This window comes from Tachypleus tridentatus, chromosome 13 (assembly GCF_004210375.1).
Source record: "Tachypleus tridentatus isolate NWPU-2018 chromosome 13, ASM421037v1, whole genome shotgun sequence".
In the NCBI taxonomy this organism is placed as follows: Eukaryota; Metazoa; Arthropoda; class Merostomata; order Xiphosura; family Limulidae; genus Tachypleus; species Tachypleus tridentatus.
In genome coordinates this window covers 59,914,551-59,934,913 of record NC_134837.1, presented here as the reverse complement: position 1 = coordinate 59,934,913, position 20,363 = coordinate 59,914,551, and the positions used below count along the sequence as shown (strand labels likewise).

General features: G+C 32.9%; 1 protein-coding gene across 9 annotated transcripts in view; it reads right to left on the bottom strand.

The window, feature by feature from the left end:
* Positions 1-5,101: 5,101 nt before the first annotated feature.
* The window catches only part of LOC143240562 (E3 ubiquitin-protein ligase SH3RF1-like), a 68,870-nt gene continuing 53,608 nt past the window's right edge, over positions 5,102-20,363 (bottom strand). For all 9 annotated transcript variants that reach the window (XM_076483202.1, XM_076483205.1, XM_076483201.1 and 6 more), the window contains 4 exons: positions 16,652-16,993; positions 12,451-12,611; positions 11,172-11,312; positions 5,102-10,156 (listed from right to left, as the gene is read on the bottom strand). In XM_076483202.1, the coding sequence (XP_076339317.1) occupies positions 9,988-10,156; positions 11,172-11,312; positions 12,451-12,611; positions 16,652-16,993 (813 nt within the window). In that variant the 3' untranslated portion in view covers positions 5,102-9,987. The remainder of the gene's footprint in view (positions 10,157-11,171; positions 11,313-12,450; positions 12,612-16,651; positions 16,994-20,363) is intronic.

The window sequence follows — 20,363 nt, the reverse complement described above, 5'->3', positions numbered from 1 at the left end:
TCGTACTAGCCTTCCTGTACGAAATTCAATCTCCTAAGTGTACTATCACGCTCAGGTTTCTTTCTGGAACTGGACCTCGATCTATAAGTCTAGGCAACAGAAATTTAGTCCACCTGCGACAACGTTTGCTGAAACAAATTTTCATGGTCTGACACCCAGGAGGCGGATGTTTATAAGGTAGCTTAATATATTTTTACGATGTTATGTAATAATAGATCTATAGTTTTCGTGTAGGCCTAGCAACACTTGTTGTTTAGTGTTATGTCATCCTACACAGCCATGACGTCATGGTCAGGTGGTTAAGGGCTCAACTCGTAATCTGAGGGTCATGGGTTCGAATCCCAGTCACACAACATATACTCGCCCTTTTAGCCTTGAAAGCGTTATAACATAACGGTCAAACCAATTATTCGTTGGTGAAAGAGTAGCCAGCGGTGGGTGGTGATGACTAGCTGTCTTCCATCTTGTCTTACCCTGCTAATTTATGGACGGCTAGCGCAGATAGCCCTCGTGTAGCTTTGCGTGGAAATTCAAAAACGAACTATCGCCAGTGCTATTTCTTTTTGGCATGTATCCTAACTTAATATTTTCAGACATAAACACTTTTATCGGAAGGTGTATTCTTGCCTTGACATCGCTTCACTGTGTGGCAGTCAACCAATCATGCGCGTCATTAGAAATGAATTTTAAAAAGTGCGGTAATCTAACGTGTCATGCATATTACGAAGTTTACTGCTTGAACCACAGATCGCTGTATTTGGCATGTGTTAACAATGTATGTACAATAAGTGAAACACCAAATGAATACTTAACTAGTACATAAACACGATCAGTAAATATTAAGATAATGCATTTGTTATTGAGTTAGTCTTGAGTTCCTTACATTTGGAAGAATATTGAACTGTTTTAAATGGTTCAGAGAAGGGTCTCAAGAAAAGTACCTGTGATGGAGAGGTTTTCATATGAGGAGAGGCTGAAATGTTTGATTTTTTTTTCTTTTAAAAAAAGAATAGTTAGAGCGGGTCTCATTTAGGTGTTTAAGATTATAAATGAAATTAATAGCGTTGATGTGTCATCTTTTTTCGTACTTAACAGTGAGAATAGTAGGACTAGGTGACACAGACGTAAGTTTTGGCAGGGTAGGAGTCTTTACTTCTCGCCTGTTCAGTCTTCTAAACTAAACTAAGACTATTAATAAATACATTTAAAAAATATTAAATCCAGCCCTTGTCATTCATATAGTTATCGACTTTTCTCTTAAACTCACCCAACTTTACTGTCTCTAGAACATCTGAAGACAACTCATTCCAAAGGCTAATCACGTTGTTATAAAAACAAAACCGTCTTAATTTACTCATAAGTAAAACACACACTGGATACTGTATATAACTCAATAATATAAGTAAATATTAAGACATTATTCCTCTCTTACCTAAAACATTGAGTGAATACCTAAACACCACGTATCACGATTAGTGCATACTAATCAATATTACATTCTGATTAGAAGAAACTATATGATTAAAACAAAATTACAAATCAACTTGTGACATTTCGACAGTGATAACATGTTTGGAGGTTCGTTTAGCCGAGGTTTAATACCAAATACACCTATCAAACTTTAGTTAATTTTGGAAGGCAAAATTCTCTCTTTTAACCATCAAGCAACTAGATGTTATATATTTAGTTAGGAAGGTGTGTTAAAGTACAGTTAAGAAGAAAAAATACGCATCCTTTTCTCAAACCACATGTTACATAGCTTGAAAATATATAAAAATGTTGTCTTTGGAATCTGAATGTATCCGTTTTTTTTTTTTTTTGTTTCTGAGAAATAATAGATATACCAAGACAAGGGTTTATATAGATTCATGTTTTCGAAAGCAGATATGCAACAATTTTACGTTTACAAACAATTAAATACACAATGATTTGTGATGTTGTATAATCTACCTTTAATTGATTTTTAAATACAAACTAAGTGCTTTAATTAACATGTAAGTGATATATAAATACGCTATGACTTTTGATGGCGTAATCAATCGTAAGTTTATTCTGTAAATATCAAGTCATTATTAAGGGTGTTATGATCACGCTTGTAAGAAAAATGTTTCACTTTTAGTTTCAAAGTAAATGTTGCATAACATATGTTGCAGTAAAGTCAAATTAGTTCAGGAATTAAAACACATTACTTTTCTTTAGTTTCTAAATAAGCTGATGTACCACTTGTGAAGGTTTACAACATTACTTATTTTTAATAGATCCACCAGGATTTCTTGATATGTGTAATCAATTGTTAATTGGTCATATCTAACTTTTTGTTACAAAGTAAGTAGACATAGAATAATATATATATATTAAAGATCAGTTAGTTTTGAATGGCAAAGTTACCACTTTTATACATCAAACATCAGATACATTATGACTTGCTCAAGGTTTAACTGATTTTCAGAAGTAAATCATACGTACTTAAGAGAAACCTAAAGAACCCTACACACAAAGATAGGAGAACATACTGACACTCTCCATAAACAAGAAGAAAGAAGCACAGCTTCTGATAATGTAATTAATCACAGACAAGCAACACCGGACTTGAAACCAATATCCATATATATCTTCACCTTGTACACTGACAGAAAACTCAAAGTTCTTCTCATGAAACAATTATGACCACAGATGAAATAACAAAATGATAGGTTACCAAATAATCATAATTATAGGTGTTATCCTTTGTCTATATTTGCGGCCCGGCATGGCTAAGCGTGTTAAGGCGCGCGACTTGTATTCTGAAGGTCACGGGTTCGAATCCCCGTCGCACCAAACATGCTCGCCCTTTCAGCGGTGGGGGCATTATAATGTTATGGTCAATCCCACTATTCGTTGGTAAAATAGTCCAATGATAATGACTAGCTGCCTTCCCTCTAGTCTTACACTGCTAAATTAGGGACGGCTAGCGTAGATAGCCCTTGAGTAGCTTTGCGCGAAATTCAAAACATTGTCGATATTCATCTGTGGTGAAATGACATAGATTATTTTTATTTTATTCTGTAATATTAATATAACTTTTGTTTACTACAGTTCAACACTCTTTACTTCTCAGCATGTCAAATGTACATTATACAATGTGCATATTATAGTCTTGAATACAAACTATTACTTAAACCATTTGAAACTTTGTTCTGGCAGTTTTGGTTTGTTTTACTGAACGCTCTTAAAGACGCTATAAAGTAAAATGACGAGTGTTTAATTAACTAAAACATTTTGGGATTAATAGGTCAGAGGTCGTTGACTTGTATTAAAACTCGTTAATATTTTGTCACCATATGAGTACAGATACCACATGTCGCCAGGGTATAGAAATATGACTTGTAAAGATCTACAGTATTGTGTTAGAACAAGAGAATATCTTGTTATTATTTCCATTATATGTGGCTAATTCTTCCACGTCATTACAGTATGTAAATTTCAACACTATGGTAATACTTCACTGATCTCTGTTGAAAAAGGAATGAGCCAGGGTGAGAATATTTACCATTCTTTAGAATTTCCATATACTTGTACCAAGGATGTGTCATAAGGTCTCTGTTTGAAGGAATATATTGTTCAAATTTAGGGTCTGAAGTAACTGTTATGCACTGTTTTAACTATATAGAAATAAGTTAGCATACAGTACTGGTATATGTTAGAAGAAACCAATTTAATAGCACTCCACAAATAAACCTTGATAAAAACAGTGTTTAACACTATATATTAAATTTTGTTGTCATGACATGGCTCAAAAATCAGAATTTACATAAGAACCTTACATAATGCTCACTGGACTGTCTGACAAATTACAGAAGACTTGAAATCCTCCCCAATCATCATCAAGTACATCCTACATCATTAGACCCAGATAGGTAAATATGAAGATAGGAAAGGAAGAGACAAAACATCTAAACTCAGTGATACTGATGTTAAGTATCTTTGTTTATGTAGCCTTCTAGACAGAAGGAAGACTATCACTGATCTCAAGCATGAGATAAACAGCCATGTATCAAATGACAGAAAAATGTCCAGATCTACAGTATCAAGAAGACTCAATGAGAATGGAATATTTGATCATGTAGCAGTTAAAAAAAATCTTTACTTTGATTTCCAAACATCAAGAGACCAAAATTTTCTAAAAAGTACAAAAACCGGATTGCTTATGATTGGTAAATAGTGTTATGGATGGACAAGTTCAAATTTGAAATATCTGGTTCAAAATGCAAGTTGTATGTCCAACAGAAGAAAGGTGGTGAAAGATACTTACCTTAATGTACAGCACATACCATGCAGCATGAGAGAGACTGTGTGATGGTTTGGAAATGTTTTTCTAAAGAGGCAACAGGATATATTTGAAAAGTTGATGGAACAATAGACTAGTGTAAGTACCATCAGATATTGATCCGTCATGGTATACCAAGTGATTTGTGTAATTTATTGGTAAAGGATTTTACTACCAAGAAGATAAAGACCCCAAACACACATCCAACCTTTGAAGAAATTATTTAATTAAGAAAGAAGCTGCTGGAATCATTTAAATGATGTAACACCCCCCACAGATCCCCTGATCTCAACCCAATTGGTCAGATCTGGGATTTGATAGATCAAAAACTTAACAAATCAAAAGTTACTTCCAAAGAAACTTTATGGGAGTGTATTAGAAACACTGGGAATAAGATCCCAAAGAACACTTTGATTAAATATGTTGCAACAATGCCTGAAAGACTGTTTGCAGTTATTAAAACAAAAGGTGGACACACAAAGTATTAACTGTTTGCTGAATTCAAGTACTTATACCGAGTTTCTGTTGTACTATATATGAAGATTAATAAAATTATGTTTCACCTGTGGTTTACCTTCTGTTTTGCTTTGAAAGTAGCCCGAAATATAATTGTGACCCAGTCCTGATACTTTTGCACAGCACTGTGTAAGATCTCTGTTACAAACTATTGTAGTGTCAGTTAAAGATAAATTATAATTCTTACCTAAAAATGCATATAACCATTCTGTAGTAAGACAAAATACAGATGTGAACAAAGTTTACCAACTGTTAAAGATTTGCAACCACTGACAGACCTTTGAGCAAAATGTAAAACAGTTTATTGTTGAACTTTCTTCTAATTTACATCTTTATCCTTTCTTTTTTTATCAATCAATCTCAACAAACTATTTGACTACACACACGAATAAAAAGTGGTTCAAGCTGAATTTACAGTTCATACAAAGGTGATACACGTGCAATTCACAGGTCCACATGTAACATAGTTGGAGTAACCATCACAATCACTAAGAAAAAACTATTAAAAGTTGACACACCATTTATTGTTCTACACATTACCTCACAGATTTTTTAAAGGGATATTATTTTCTAATCTAGTAGGTTACAATTTCTTGTAATGAAAAATAAACTTGGAATGTTTGAGCAATTTTGACAAATTCTTGCTTTATTACAAAACAAAACAGTTGTTGCTTTAACAGTGAAAAAACATTTTTTACTGTTATCTTAAAAAAAGTTTTCTCACAAATAAAAGTGAAATCACTCATTCAAGAAGAAGGAATGAAATGGTCTTAAATATCATGAAGTACTCGAGACAATTCACTGTTCAGATTCATTTTGTAGTGCTATTCACTCACTAATTTAATAGTTTTGGTTATAAACTTTCTGGCACCATTAGACAATTTCAAACATTTATACTGAGTGGAACTGACAAAGAAAAATTGTCTGCAACTGAAAAAATTTCTAAGAGCAAAAGTACAAAAATTAGGCTAATATGTCACCATCACTCCATATGTTAACATTCACTTTAGTGGAAAGTTTCTTTTCTTATATCTACTGTAACAAGAATTTTCTTTCATCCAAGCATCTAATGTACAATTATTCACAACCTTATAGGTATGGCACCATTCCATATTAAGAGTAAGATGTTTTCCAAAGTAACATTTTCAGAAGACATCAAAACTTGTAGTTATTAATTTACACAAAAAACTTCAACATAATAATAATAATAAAAAATCGTATACACAAAAGCACTCTCAGTAAGCTATGTAACCCTTATCAAAGTAGCCAATGGCTTTTCTGTTAAGGAAGATATGTTTGATGAAAATAATTTACAAATGTATTCTAGTCAAGTAAAATAATTATTTACTAATAATTACCTACAAATAAATCAAAACTAAGAGTGATAAACTAACATTTCACAATACAATACTTTATAAGACAACATTACCAGTGTTTATTACAGGCACAGAAATATCTACAGACCCATTACATGATCAAGAAAACTTTCTCCTTGCTTGATTTTACAGATTAAACTTTATTACACAAACAAATATCTACAGACACATTATATGACCAAGAAAACTTTTCCCTTATTCAATTCTAGAAATAAATTGTTTATCTTCAAAGAACTGAACAAATATTAAAGGAATGAAAAAAAATCCATTTCTAATCCTTAACTTGGTGAGGATAAACTAATATTTTATCACATTTTCTCCTAATATATATATTTTTTAAAACATTTCTCACACATTACAGCTAATGCATAAAATTAACCATGATAAAATTATTAAACCAAACATCAGTACAGCATATAACAGCAAAAATATACATAAAGAATAGCCAGACAGATGAGCCAACTGGTACAAACTACTTATAAAGATAGGGCTAAACATGTAATGTTAATAATTAAGACCTCTGATTCACAAGACAATTAACCAGTTCATTATCAAGGAAGTAACTAATTTATACAAATTCTGTTTATAATTTGTTAGATTACCACAGCTGATACTTGTTATACCTGATGTTAGATCTTAAATTCTGTTAATAATAACTTGTAAGATTATCACAGTTCATACTTGTTATACCTGATGTTAGATTTTAAATCCTGCTAATAATAACTTGTTAAATTACCACAGTTCATACTTGTTATACCTGACGTTAGATTTTAAAATGTTAAGAAATAGTTTTGTATGGACAGTAGCCTAACTGTCCAGTTTTGGTGGTGATGTTTCAGACTACGTGCATCAGGTCTGATGGGTTAATTAAGAACTGTTTTGTATATACAGACAACAGCACAGTACTTACAGAAAGCTAGGAAACACTGTATATACCTAAATGATTTTAAAAATGTTTGTTCAGTTCTGTTTGTTTTTTCAAATTAGTTAAGTCCTAAAGATAAGGTGTAATACTTCCAAGATTTGATTAGGTCAAAGCAGGTTTCCATAATCCTGTTTTGTTTTTATAATATGGTTATTGGCTTTAACTTCTTGGACTCATTTGTTTATACAGTTTTACTCATGTTTCTTTAATTTTGCAGATTGAACAGTGTTCTTCATTGTCCAGTATGTTGTGTTGTACACACATATAGCAGAACATCTGTTACCAGTCTTGTATATCTTATAAAAGTGAAGTTGAAATATAATTCTGCAATTGAAAAAATCTTCAGGAAAAGTGACCTACATAAGCACTCTTCACAAAGTGCCCAAAGAAAACCTATGGAGTGTGATACCCTAATGTACATGTTCACTATGATGGGAAACCATACCCCATGTATACAATACATACTATTTTCACAATGTAAAGATAATGAATGTGTCATGAAACAGGGTAGAAAAGATGCCAATTCACTCAGTAATAGGATGAGTCAGATGGTGTAGAATCACAAGGGTGCACCAGGCTATAATTGTTGGACCAACTCCAGTCAAAGAGCAGGTGGCATCAGGTTACCAGTAGGAAGAGAATCCCAACAATCATCCCCTAGATGGCAGAAGGAAAAAGTAACTTCCAATAACCCATACAGAGCATGTATGCAGATGCAGAACACCAAGCTGTCTGTGAACCTGACGTTCGGACAATGGTATGAATGGGGAATACAAATGTGATGGGTCAACTCCAGTCCGAAGTCATGTTTTACTCAAAACAAAGTGAAATTTAGTGACACTTGTGATACAATGCCTCTGAAGATACTTCCACTGAAAAATGCCTAAATCTGAAAATGCATGGATGAAAATAAACACACGTCATTATAAAGAAATGCCATACTGAGAATCGGTGATTGTACTCTAGAGTATAGAGGGAGTTAACTGTACTAGAAGGGTATTTTGCATGCTTATTTGCTTGCTACAATGCAGTAAAACAACTTGTAAACATGTGGTGTTAACTGGGAGCCTCAAGACTAGTGGTGAGTCAATTTCACATACAGGGGACAGCTATTACGTGAAAAAGAGTTATGGTATGGTATCAGAAACTGGACTACGAATAACCAAAGTTTTATAGGTAGTTTCAATATGTCATTACCTCAACTATCATTTCAACAATATGTATAGCTGTCCAAACTGTTTTCTACAATTTAACTGTCAAAGGATTTACATATCCAAACTGTTTACTGCAATTAACAACTTACCATGATATCTCTGTCATTGATACAATTTCCACAATTCAAGTATTAAATGTCTTGCTTCACAAGCTGTTTCCCACAATTTAAGTATTAAATGTCTTGATTCACAAGCTGTTTCCCACAATTTAAGTATTAAATGTCTTGATTCACAAGCTGTTTCCCACAATTTAAGTATTAAATGTCTTGCTTCCCCAAACTTTTTTACTGCAATCAAAGTATCATCTAGAGAACTTTCTTCTCCAAAGTGTATCACAATTAATGTACCTTATGATGTTTTTTTTTTCTCCAAAGTGCCTACCACAGTTAAAGTACCTCCTAAAGGACTTTTTTCTCTGAAGTGCCTGCCTCAGTTAATGTTTTAACTTCAGATCTTAATGTCCTAAGCCCTTATTACAACCATAAGAACAAATAAAAAACACTAAAATCCTGTCCTGTTTATCATGACAGAAATATTAGTCAGGTTTTACTTTCACAAAATATTTACTACAATTAACACATTATTTGACAGTTTTACTGCTACAAAGAAGATAAGGATTGATTTAACTGTAAAAAGTGAGATCAGGCTATTGGAGAGGTATTTTGAACAAACTTTATATTCAAAATATTTTCTGAAAGATCTGGATTAATCCAATTACAGAAATATGATACAAAACAAAAATAAATGTCATCCAAACTTCAGGATTCATGAAAATGTTAAGAAATTTGATTAAAAGAATTTTATAATATTATATTCACAGCCCAGAGTGTATGTGAAGAGAGCTTGGATTTAATTAGGAAGAGAACTAGGCAAAATAGTTGATAAGAAAATGGTTTGTCATGCTAACAACCAACAGAATGAAGGAGATATGAACAGTTCACCCTACTAAGTCACTCATTGATCACTAACTTAAAAAAAGATACAAGGTTTAAAAGGCAACCTTACTGGTAAGGAAAACATTCCTGGCAAGAGTGGTATATTATAACAAACAAAACAAGGTAAATATTCAAATAAAAGGAATATTGTGTTAAGTTATGTTGTTGTTATTTGGCATTTTATGGTACAAAGTAACTAGGCTATCTGCACCAAACTGGTAAAAATAACAATGAAAGTATTATAAAGTGTAAAGAGAAATTAAATTAAAACAAAAACAGCAGCCCAACATCAGATAAAATTTAAATAGAATTAAAAAGACTAATGGTATTTAAAAAATTAAAAACATTTGTAAGGTGTACAGTGACACTATTGCCACTGACACTGCCCAATGTCAGGGGTGAACCCAGTCAAGTTATGATGAGAGGGAAATGCCTTTTTCAAAGTAATCTTCCACGTATATACATTATTATAGCTAACACTTCTCAGTCCAATCTGTCACTTTAGAGATACACAATAAATTTAATGGAAATGATTAGATAAACAAAAAGTATCACACATTAACCAGATCTTTATAATTATAGAACACAAATCCTACTAGTATGTACAGGCATGTTGGACCCACAGTGAGTCTGTTCCCACATTAAAACAGCAGAGATATGTAGAAACAACAATTACAGTCACCGAAAACGCGTACTACACAGCTTTACACTAATGTCAAAAACTTTCTACAAAACTTCCAGGGAATAATCCCACTCTGCCTGTCCTTTGCAGAGTCCCTTTGTACCAACCATCATCACGTTTCTTGTGGACATAAACTACATCTCCAATTTTTAGCTCGAGTTCATATTCACTGTTGGGAGGGTAAGGCACAATGCAGCGAAACCTGAGAAAAAGAAACTTGTGTTTAATTCAGGCATAGTTTAAGAACAACTGTACATAAACAATTAAGTGAAAATATCAAATCTTAACCTGTTTACAACAGATAAACTAGTAAGAAAATACAATGAAGATGTAATCTAATCATAAGATAATGATGTGGACAATAACTTGAACAAGGACATCTAACACTAAGAGACATTAAGATAATCATATAAAAGACACAATATCTGCATCACAGTCATCATTTCAACTTGTGAAAGGACATCTGACACTAGGATTGATGATGATAAAGACTCAACTAACTTATCTTCAACTGTATCGTGGACAATGATCCATGTCATCATTAATAATTAATTATCATTAATCATTAATACTAGCATCTGAACAAATGTTAATTAACAATAGCACATGATAATTAATATACAAATATTGTTTTAACATTAATACTATTAATGGAGTAATGCTTAATACTGAAATATTGTTTTAACAAGAAAAAATAATCAGCGAACATTCTTGTAAAGCTTTCAGAAGAAAACTCACACAGTCATTTTTTTTTATGAAGATATAGTCTTGAATAAACAATTAGAACATTACTATTAAGGTTACAAATTACATATTTGATGTCTAAACAATAAGAATTAACTGTATAGTAAAGAAACAGTAAAAATCAAAACTCAAAATGAATTAAAGATGTAAACAATAAGGATGATACAGTGTACAGAAGTCAGGCTCAAATAAACCATATTTAAAGCTTAAACAACAAAAACCAAACCCAAAGAATGACAATTAAATGTATTACATAAAAATAAAGAATACATATAATTTTGAAACAACAGTTAAAGTATATTACAGAGAAGCAATAATGATTAATATATTGTGTTTCAACAGGGAATTAAACAAAGAGCATGAAAAACACCAAACCTAAAAAATCTGGACAAAAAACAAACTTCAGACATGTAATACAAGAATAACAATAGAGTACCACATAAGTTTTAGTTACATAAAGAAACACAGCCTACCTTTCCTGTACAATAGGAGCAGGCTGCTTGGCCCGGGAGCAGGGCTTGGGAATAGACACCAAGTTGGTACTGTCTAAGGAACTAGTTTTCTTATGAGATACTTGTTTCACCTGTAGTACTTCACTGGGACATGAACCAGACCTGTAACATGTTAAGAAAAAAACTAACTTTTTAGAGCATGAACATTTGAGAATCAACTTGTTTAAAACATCTTAAGAATGAATAATTTTATTAAACATAAATGTGTAAGCTGTGAAAACATCCTGATGCAAATTGATTTAATTTATTAATTATGCCAACTTGCTTTAAATGCAGAGGAAATTACAGTTATAAATAAACCCCTGCTTTAGTCATGTTTTTATGCTACAAACATTGTGGTTTTCCTAGTTATAAATCAACCCCTGTTTCAGTCATATTTTCATTCTCTAAACATTGTGGTCATCCCAGTTATAAATCAAATCAACCCCCTGAATAAACAAGTTTTGTGAGACCCTCTTTAGCTGTGGACAAATTTGTCACAGCAAAGTCACAAAAAACTGTCCACAAAGTGTGACAAATATGTGAGCTTTCAGATGACATTCACAGAAGTCCTGGTGCATTGTACTTTGATTTATGTTATGCTAATATGAAGTACAACTTCTTTGTTAATGTGTTACATAACTGTAGGTTACCAAGTGAAAAGCTCATAAAAGCACTTTTCAAAACGTAGATACCTTTCACTAACTTGTATGTTAATAATGTAAAAAAAAAAAAAAACATAAGGCTAGCGTTAACTGCAGCTTCACCTGAGCTGGGTGCAGTATGCCAACATTAGGACAAGAATGAGTAAAGTTTTGTCTGCAGGAATATCTGAAACATACTGGATGCAGACAGACAGGGTAATGAGTTGTTGATTAATAAAAATTTAAGAACAACAGAATTATGGTGTAAATGCTTATTTTTATTACTTACCAAAACATACATATAAAGTAATGCATGATATGTGTGCCCTACAGTTAATAAGCTGCATATATGACACACTGCCCTTTTTTTTTGTTTTTTGCTGGATTTAACACTACTAATAAAACAAAAAGTGTTAGAATATATAACAGAACATTTGAAATTTAGATTCTCAAAGACAGTAACTCAATCTGTATTTGTAAAAGTCTATTATTTACTAATGTCAAGAAACCAAATTAATGTGTTGTTCTGTGTTTTTTTTTTGTATGATTTAGGTGTCAGTTTTGATAGTTCATGAAAAATTAATCATAAGTATTCACATGGGAAACAAACCTCTTACCTTACATGAGCCACTTGGAGAGATGGATTTCCAGCACACGTGAGAACTTCAGTGAATACAGGGTTATCACACGAGAAGTTACCAGATGGTGGAGATTTGGACTTCTGTCTGTATGTAAACCTTTTCACTAAACCCACTCTCTCTTTGTCTTTTTTATCTTTCTAAATAAAAAGAAGTATTACAAACTGATATGGAAACTTGTATTGATTCCAAATAACCCATGTCCAACCTAAAAGAACTTTATGTCCAACACAATAATATTACCAACATTAATTAGCATGACTGGAAATCATACAACTTTATTGTGAAATTATTACAAACAGAAGTTTCTTTGTTAATAACTTTCTTTCTTGAGAGATATTATGTTTTGTTTTTCCATTAAGATTGAACTAGTAATATTGACAACAAAAGTCAAATATGTAATTATTTCAATGGTGAATATTTTAAATACCAATAGTAAATCTAAAAAAGATTTGTAACATAAAAAGTATTTGATTTCTTTACAACTAATACTTACCTTAATAAGTTCTAAATGTGTAAAATATGGTACTTTGATAAGGTAGAAAACAATGTATTGTAATAACATCATGTTCACATTACATTGTATCTACAGTTCACCAGACCATGTAGAAAACAAGGCACACAGTATGGTATATTGTAATAACATCATGTTCACATTATATGGAACCTATGGTTCACCAGATCATATAGAAAACAAGGTTTACAGTATGGTGTAGTATAAATAACATTAGGTTCCCACTATATGGTACCTATGATTCATCAGACGATGTATAATACAAGGTAAACAGTATGGTGTACTATAAATGACATTACGTTATCACTATATGGAACCTATGGTTCACCAGATCATACAGAAAACAAGGTACACAGTATGGTGTACTATAATCTGTCACTTCATCTTGAGCTTAACACCCAATGCACAAGAAGCTTACTGATATAGAGAAAGAAGTTAAACTGCACGATTGTAACTTTAGACATAATGAGGAATACCTTAAAACAAGTGTCACAGTTTAACAGCAATAATGAGAATAATCTGTTTTGTCAGATGTAATTGAATCTGCCTGTGTGAACGGTCTACCTACCAGCTTCTTACAGTGTGTCCACCTACAAGCTGCAGGGCAACTTTTCCTTACCACTGGAATTCAGGTGCTCACTTGTGAACAAACATATGATGCCACTAGGATCTATGATATTAGAAGGTTAAACAGAAAGTCTGTCGAAATATATATAAAGACCACCGTGGATAATCAACTATCATAACAATCACAGAAAGTTCCACAAATAGCAAGAGAAATAGCTGCTTGTTCATTATGTTACAGAGATTTTCATAAATAGCACAGTGATGAAAATGAAAGCCATAATGCAGACTTTAGTGACAACAACATAATGTTTGTAACTAACTCAAAGTCAGAATGAAACCAATTGCCTGGTAAGACCCCAGCCTAGACGTACAACCAAGATATGCAAGATAAAGCCACACAAAGATATGTGAAACTGACAAGTTAGGTCCCCATATCAAATAAATCACAGGATATCAACCTTCTATGCACTAGTAGTGTGAAATAAATAGTAAACACAGAAGGTCTTCATCTACATTAAGAAGAATGAAACTGGAACATGAAGTACTCTATGGAGTATTACAAACAAAAGGTAGAACATCATTACAATCAACATATAGTCAGAAGGATTCTTGTAAAGTAACTTCTATCTCTTCCACATAAGGTGAAGATTGTTACATTAGAATATCCTGATTATTTTATATCCACGATGAACCAAAATATCTTGAACTATTCGTAAAGTTGATGTACAAGGTTGAAAGTTTTTTTTAATGATAAAACAGAAATTGTTATCAAAAATATGCACTACCATATTTATAAGAAGCAAGTCTGTAAATGAGTTGATGTTTGCAGTGAATGTTTAACAAGTCATTAACTCAGACTCAATATTCAGATATTAGACCACCAGAAACTCACTGAGGGAATTTTATAGATTCCCTAACAAAGTAAGAATGTTCATTTTGAGCTACTGTTTTAAATATTAGAACTTTTAATCATCCATTATCAGAATAATTTTTTAAAGAATTATATTAACAAGTATATTATGAAAGACTGTTTTGAATTTGATAGAATTCAAAATTTCAATAATTAAGTTTGCTATAATAGTTATGATAATGAACGTTTTTTAAAAAAACAATACACCAAATTTCTAAATGTATTTACAAAAAAAATCTTAAATAAATCATGTTCCACAATTCTTGAAAGCAATGAATTTTGCTACTAAATAATTTCATTTCTTGTTTAACTGCACTCTGTATTATCAGTTTAATGGTTTGGTTGTTGACTCTACATCAACACTTTCTTTAGCCTACTTCTTATTTTCATGATGATTGGATAAAAATCACTATTATAAAAGACAACAATTTAACCACCTTTATGTAAACTGATACTATTCATCAATTCCTGAAAGCTCTACATAGTAAGAACATTTGCTTCACTGCAGAACACCACTAAACTCACATTCTTTCTATTTTTGTAGAAACTTCATTCAATTTTAATCTCTTCTAGCTGTAGAATCAGCCAATCAGGTCTTTTTTCATGCTCAGATGGTTGGTTCTGACAATATATCTAAATGACAAGCATGTTCGATACTGGTGATGTGAAAAACCCACAGATGACAACTTGAGCACCCAAACAACCAGGCCACACTATTTTTATACACACATTAATGGAAACTGCAAGTGTGAAGTTTATCATTTAAAAAACCTTGTTTGTTAAATTTTCACTTGTATCAAAGATTCTTCAAGAAAAATTTATTCAAGAAATCAAAATATAATTAACTGTGCATATCAAATCATGAACATTTAAACATGTTATATAGAAAAATCAATAAGATCAAGAACTTCCAAAGGGTTTCTACTCATTACTTAAGCAATTTGTTGGTATTTGAACAAAGAAAATTTCCCAAAACTGGAATTATTTCTGATATAAGAATAAAAAAAATCAGTTTAGTTTTAGAGAAAGTATGTCATATTAACTGACAGATGGTCGAAAATATGTGAAAGAACAAGCAAATTTAAGGATACTCTACAGAAAAAAAAACATGAGAGTAAGCATTATGTGACTGTAATGCAGCTACTCATTAAAATTATTTTAGAGCCAGTTGCAAATGGCACCTTTGTGTAATAGTCAGCCTATTCATAAACAGAGATCATGGCATAACCAAATAATTTCAGCTTACAACTCTGTTTATCTTACAAATAAGAATCAGTAATTATATAGGTTCCTATAATTAATAGGCACCTTAAAATGTTTATCACAGCAGATCAATATATTTACAAATGCTAAGCAAATAATCCTTAGCACAAGGTTAAGATAACCTCACATATTACATTATTGTACCATAAAGCCCACATACTTCTCCTGTACAAACCATTTCAATGCTTTAAACTGTTACATAAGTTTATATTTGAACTACCTAGATAATGGGACAGGATTATAATTCTTCAAACTAATACACACTGGTACTTACTGCATAAAATTCAAGCCTAACTTATTTTCTTATGCACACTGTTTTCTTTTTTTCAAACAATAATGGCAAGACCACCACTTAACAGCAATATTGCTTCAAGGATACAGTGCTATCCTTTGACTGGTTAGATTCTTTATGAAAATCCCTATTAAGTTTCATTAAATTCATATTGTATTGGACCAAAAGTCAGATCAGTAACTTAACAATTAAATCTTAATTTGAATATTTCAATACTACAAGAACAAGCATATTTAGTTTTAATATTTGAGAGCAATATTCATAACTAGACAAGAGTGTTACTGGTGTGATATCAATATTCATAACTAGACTTGATATCACAGTAGTAACAACAATCAAAAGTCTTGCTTATTTCAGACACACAAATTCAACTGTCTCCAGTGATTTGTACCAGAAAGTTTTGAGTTACGTGCTTGGTTAACTAACTGCAAGAAACAAAAAACTAGACAAAAAGTATAGAGAAATAATCCTACTGGTACTGTAAATGTTGATAAAAACATAAAAACTCAATAGTGTATGATTTAAACCAACAATTACAAAACAAAGCTAACATCATTCAGAAAAAACTAAAAGAATTTGGTGATCATTAGAATACTCAAATTATAGAGTATCAAAAACATTTTCATTTCTGTACCTTTTCAGCTTTTCCATTAATTGGTAGGCCTCCATTTGCTATGGATGTGACTTGAGGAATTGCATGCGAGGTCATGTGGAGGGTTCCTGTTGAATGACTAGGGTTTATATTTCCTCGCATATCTTGAGCACTGACCCAGATTTGGTCAAGACTTCCATTGCTGCTGCTGTTTGGAAATGTTGTGATGCTTGTTGTCTGACTGTACAAACCTGAAGTCAGTGGGCAAGAAGCTGCCAACGTAATAGCAGGATATGAAGTCCAAACAGTAGGACCGGAAAATACACTCATTCCTTGTGGGCGAGTGAACAAGACTGGACTTGTGCCTGGTGACCGAGAAGAAATCTAAGGCAGATTAAAATGAGTGTTTTTACTTTTATTCATTCTTTAACACTTTAGTGTCTGTATTAGGTAAACCCACTTCAAAAAACAAAGGTATTTTAAGTCACCTAATAAATATCTCATGTTGTTTGGGGAACATATTAATTGCAAGCAATATAAAATAACACAGAAACTTTGGGATTTAAATTTATAAATATTTAGCTTTTCTTTAGTTTTTAATGATACTTATTTAATGTGATAAGCTCTAAAACTAGAGAAAAAAGACTAATAACAATTGAGCCTCAAGAGATCTGTGCATAAGGTTTTGATGTATACACCAAAGGTGTTTACTTTTCTCATATAATCTCCTGAAGTTTGGAAGAAACAGCTAAATATAGATTAAAAACTTCACTGGATTACATTGTTCCATCACTTGCTTGTCATTCACCAGCAAAATCAGGACAAGAGTTTCAGAGACATCTTGCTTATATGCCAAACTACTTAAATGTTACAAAGAACAAATTCACCAGAGTAGTGAATATCTCCACACCAAACATATGACATTTTAACAATAATGTGAGTTGCCACCTAAGCATAACAGCTGTGTGGTTCTGTACCATGCCAAACACACAAGCATCAGATGTTTCAATGGTTAACCAAAGTTACCAACTGAACATGACAGTTGTGTGGTTCTATACTGCACCAAACACATTGACATCAGATGTTTAAGTGTTTAACATAAAAGTTATCAAATGAACATGACAGTTATGTAGTTCTGTTCCACACCAAATTCACTGGCATTAGATGCTTCAACAGTTAACATAAAAGTTGCTAACTGAACCTGGGAAGAATGTGTGGGAAATGTGAGAACAGGTATATATTTATCATAAATACAATTTAAGTTCAGAAAAATGTTAACTTTCAATATGATGTCTTACTTTCTCTCACAAAAAGCTAGAATCCAAGATTGAACAAGATGATCTCCCTTTAGGAAGCACCTAAAGGTAAACCATTGGGTGCGAGACAGATTTGAAAACAACACACCCATAGAAAACCACACCAATTCTGAGCCACGTATATTTTTTTGCCCTTTAGTAATAACGTATTACCAAAAAGAGCAGAAACATGGAAGGGCCCAAAGAAAAAATAATGGGACCTTCTGGTGTAGAGTAGCTAGGGTGCAATGGACCAAAAATGTAAGTTTGACCTCAACTAAAACCTGACAGCCTTTGAAATTGTACATCAGGCCCATAATGGGAAGAGAGTCCTCTACTTTTCACCTCAAAAATGAGTATAGACAAGAAAAGAGGATACAGTGGAACCCCTCTAAAGCAGCTACCTTTGGTACTGAGACAAACGGGCCTGATTAAAGGGGTTCCACTGTACATAATTAGGGATTATATAAACAAAAAACAGGGACTGTTACTGAATGACCACTTTCAAGGGGTGACCGCATCTGACGGGTGGCTGCTTAGAGGGGTTCGATTGTAGTTTGTGTTAAGAAATGTTTTCCAGCAAGTCACACTAGAGGGACAAATGGGAGGGAAAACATATAGGGGAAGGCCAAAAACAATGTGATAACAAATATTACAGAGTGGACTGAACAAACTGAATAAATCACAGAACAGACAGAAATGAAGGATTGTGACAGCCAATCTTCCTGAAGAAGATGGCACATAATGATGATAATGAAAGAAAACAATAAATGAATGGAGTACTTACTATTCACAGACAAATAAGTACAGAACTCATGATGTCCCCCAAGGGAAGATGGAAAGTACAACCACTTACATGGTAAGGTGATGGATCTGAAGGGAAGAAAATACAAAAAAAGGGCAACAATCATCCTTAGAAAGGGAAGAAAAATACCAGGCAATTCATCTAACAAATTTAACACAGAAGAAAAACACAAAAACAGGTCATAAGAGAGGTGAGGATTTCACAGAATATATAAATTCAAAAACCATGAAAGGCAGCCGTACAACATATCACCGAAGAGGTGGGCAGGATTGGAACAAAAGTAAAGGTTGGGAGAAATACCCTTTTGAACAGCCAATGTTTTGGGCTTAAAGGAATGAACAAGACAATTTAAAAAACATGAAAACAAAAGGTCCAGTGGAGCATGGGTAAAAATCATGGAAGATCACATAGGTATGCTAATCTGGAAAAGAAGAGGGCAGAGGGGATGGAAGAATGGAATGAACAAAACAATGGATAAGACTAGCAACTAGAAAACACAAGCAAAGACAGTAAATTGAAAAGAGGTAAGAAATGCTACACTGCAGCAGAAAACCAAATGGCATTGTTCAAAAAGCCAAGATAAAATGGGTGGTATGCAAGGAACTACAGGAGGGAAAGGACTAATGCCTTAAAACAAACTAAAACTGTACGTGTACTATGTGCGTAGATAAGCTGCTTTGCAGTAAAAAAGGACGAAAAATGAAGAAAGCTATACATGAAAATCTGGCCCTTAGAAAGTCATATAAGAAGACAGTACAAGTGCAGATGAATGGCACATACCACAGTGTGACTGATGGAGCAGTGTCAGATATAAGGGAAGAGAAAGTGAGCAGGCACTCAAAATCACATCTGAAATGAAAAATATATAAGCAGCAGCATAACCATACATGGAGTGATGTGAAGTATGGCAAGGTCACATGGGAGGAGATAAATAGGAGGATATGCAAGTAGATACCAACCCAACTGAGAACATCGACTGCTCCAGGTAGAGGATGAGGAACAGGAGATCAAAAATGAGGAAGTAGTGTATTGATAAGAGTAGCAAAAACATCCAAAACATAAAACATCCCACAGAGCACACAAAATCCAAAAATGGGTAGATCCAAAAACCAAATTACTAGGTGAATCCTGTCAAGAAAAAAATAGCCAATCTGTGACCAGATTCAAGGCACCAGGATTACAACATGCCAATAAAGTGATGGGATGACAATGAGCTCAATACAGAAGATCCAAGGTGAGAAAACAGAGGTCTATAAACAAAGTGCCAGTTGCCCAGTGGTGTACAACACTACCATAGAAGCATCAGAGTGAATCACCAAACATCCCCTAGGAGCTCACAGAAAATGAAGGAAATCCTGACCAACAGCAAGAAATTCCAAGGCTGACATGGAGAAAAGACCCAGAAAAAAACCATAAGCCCTAAACATCCCTAGTGTCAAAATATACCCTTAACAAAAAAACAATCATCTCTATGAGGTGATATTCTGGACAAGTAGTATTGTTTCAATCCAACCACCAATCAAAGTTGGTCTGTAAGGGAGGGAAAAAGGGTATGAGAAGCATCTAAGGAATTCTGAATAAGACTCCTTTGATCTATCAAAACTCACTGATGGTGAGTCATGAAAACCAGACCAAGAGGAATGGGGGCTTCAAA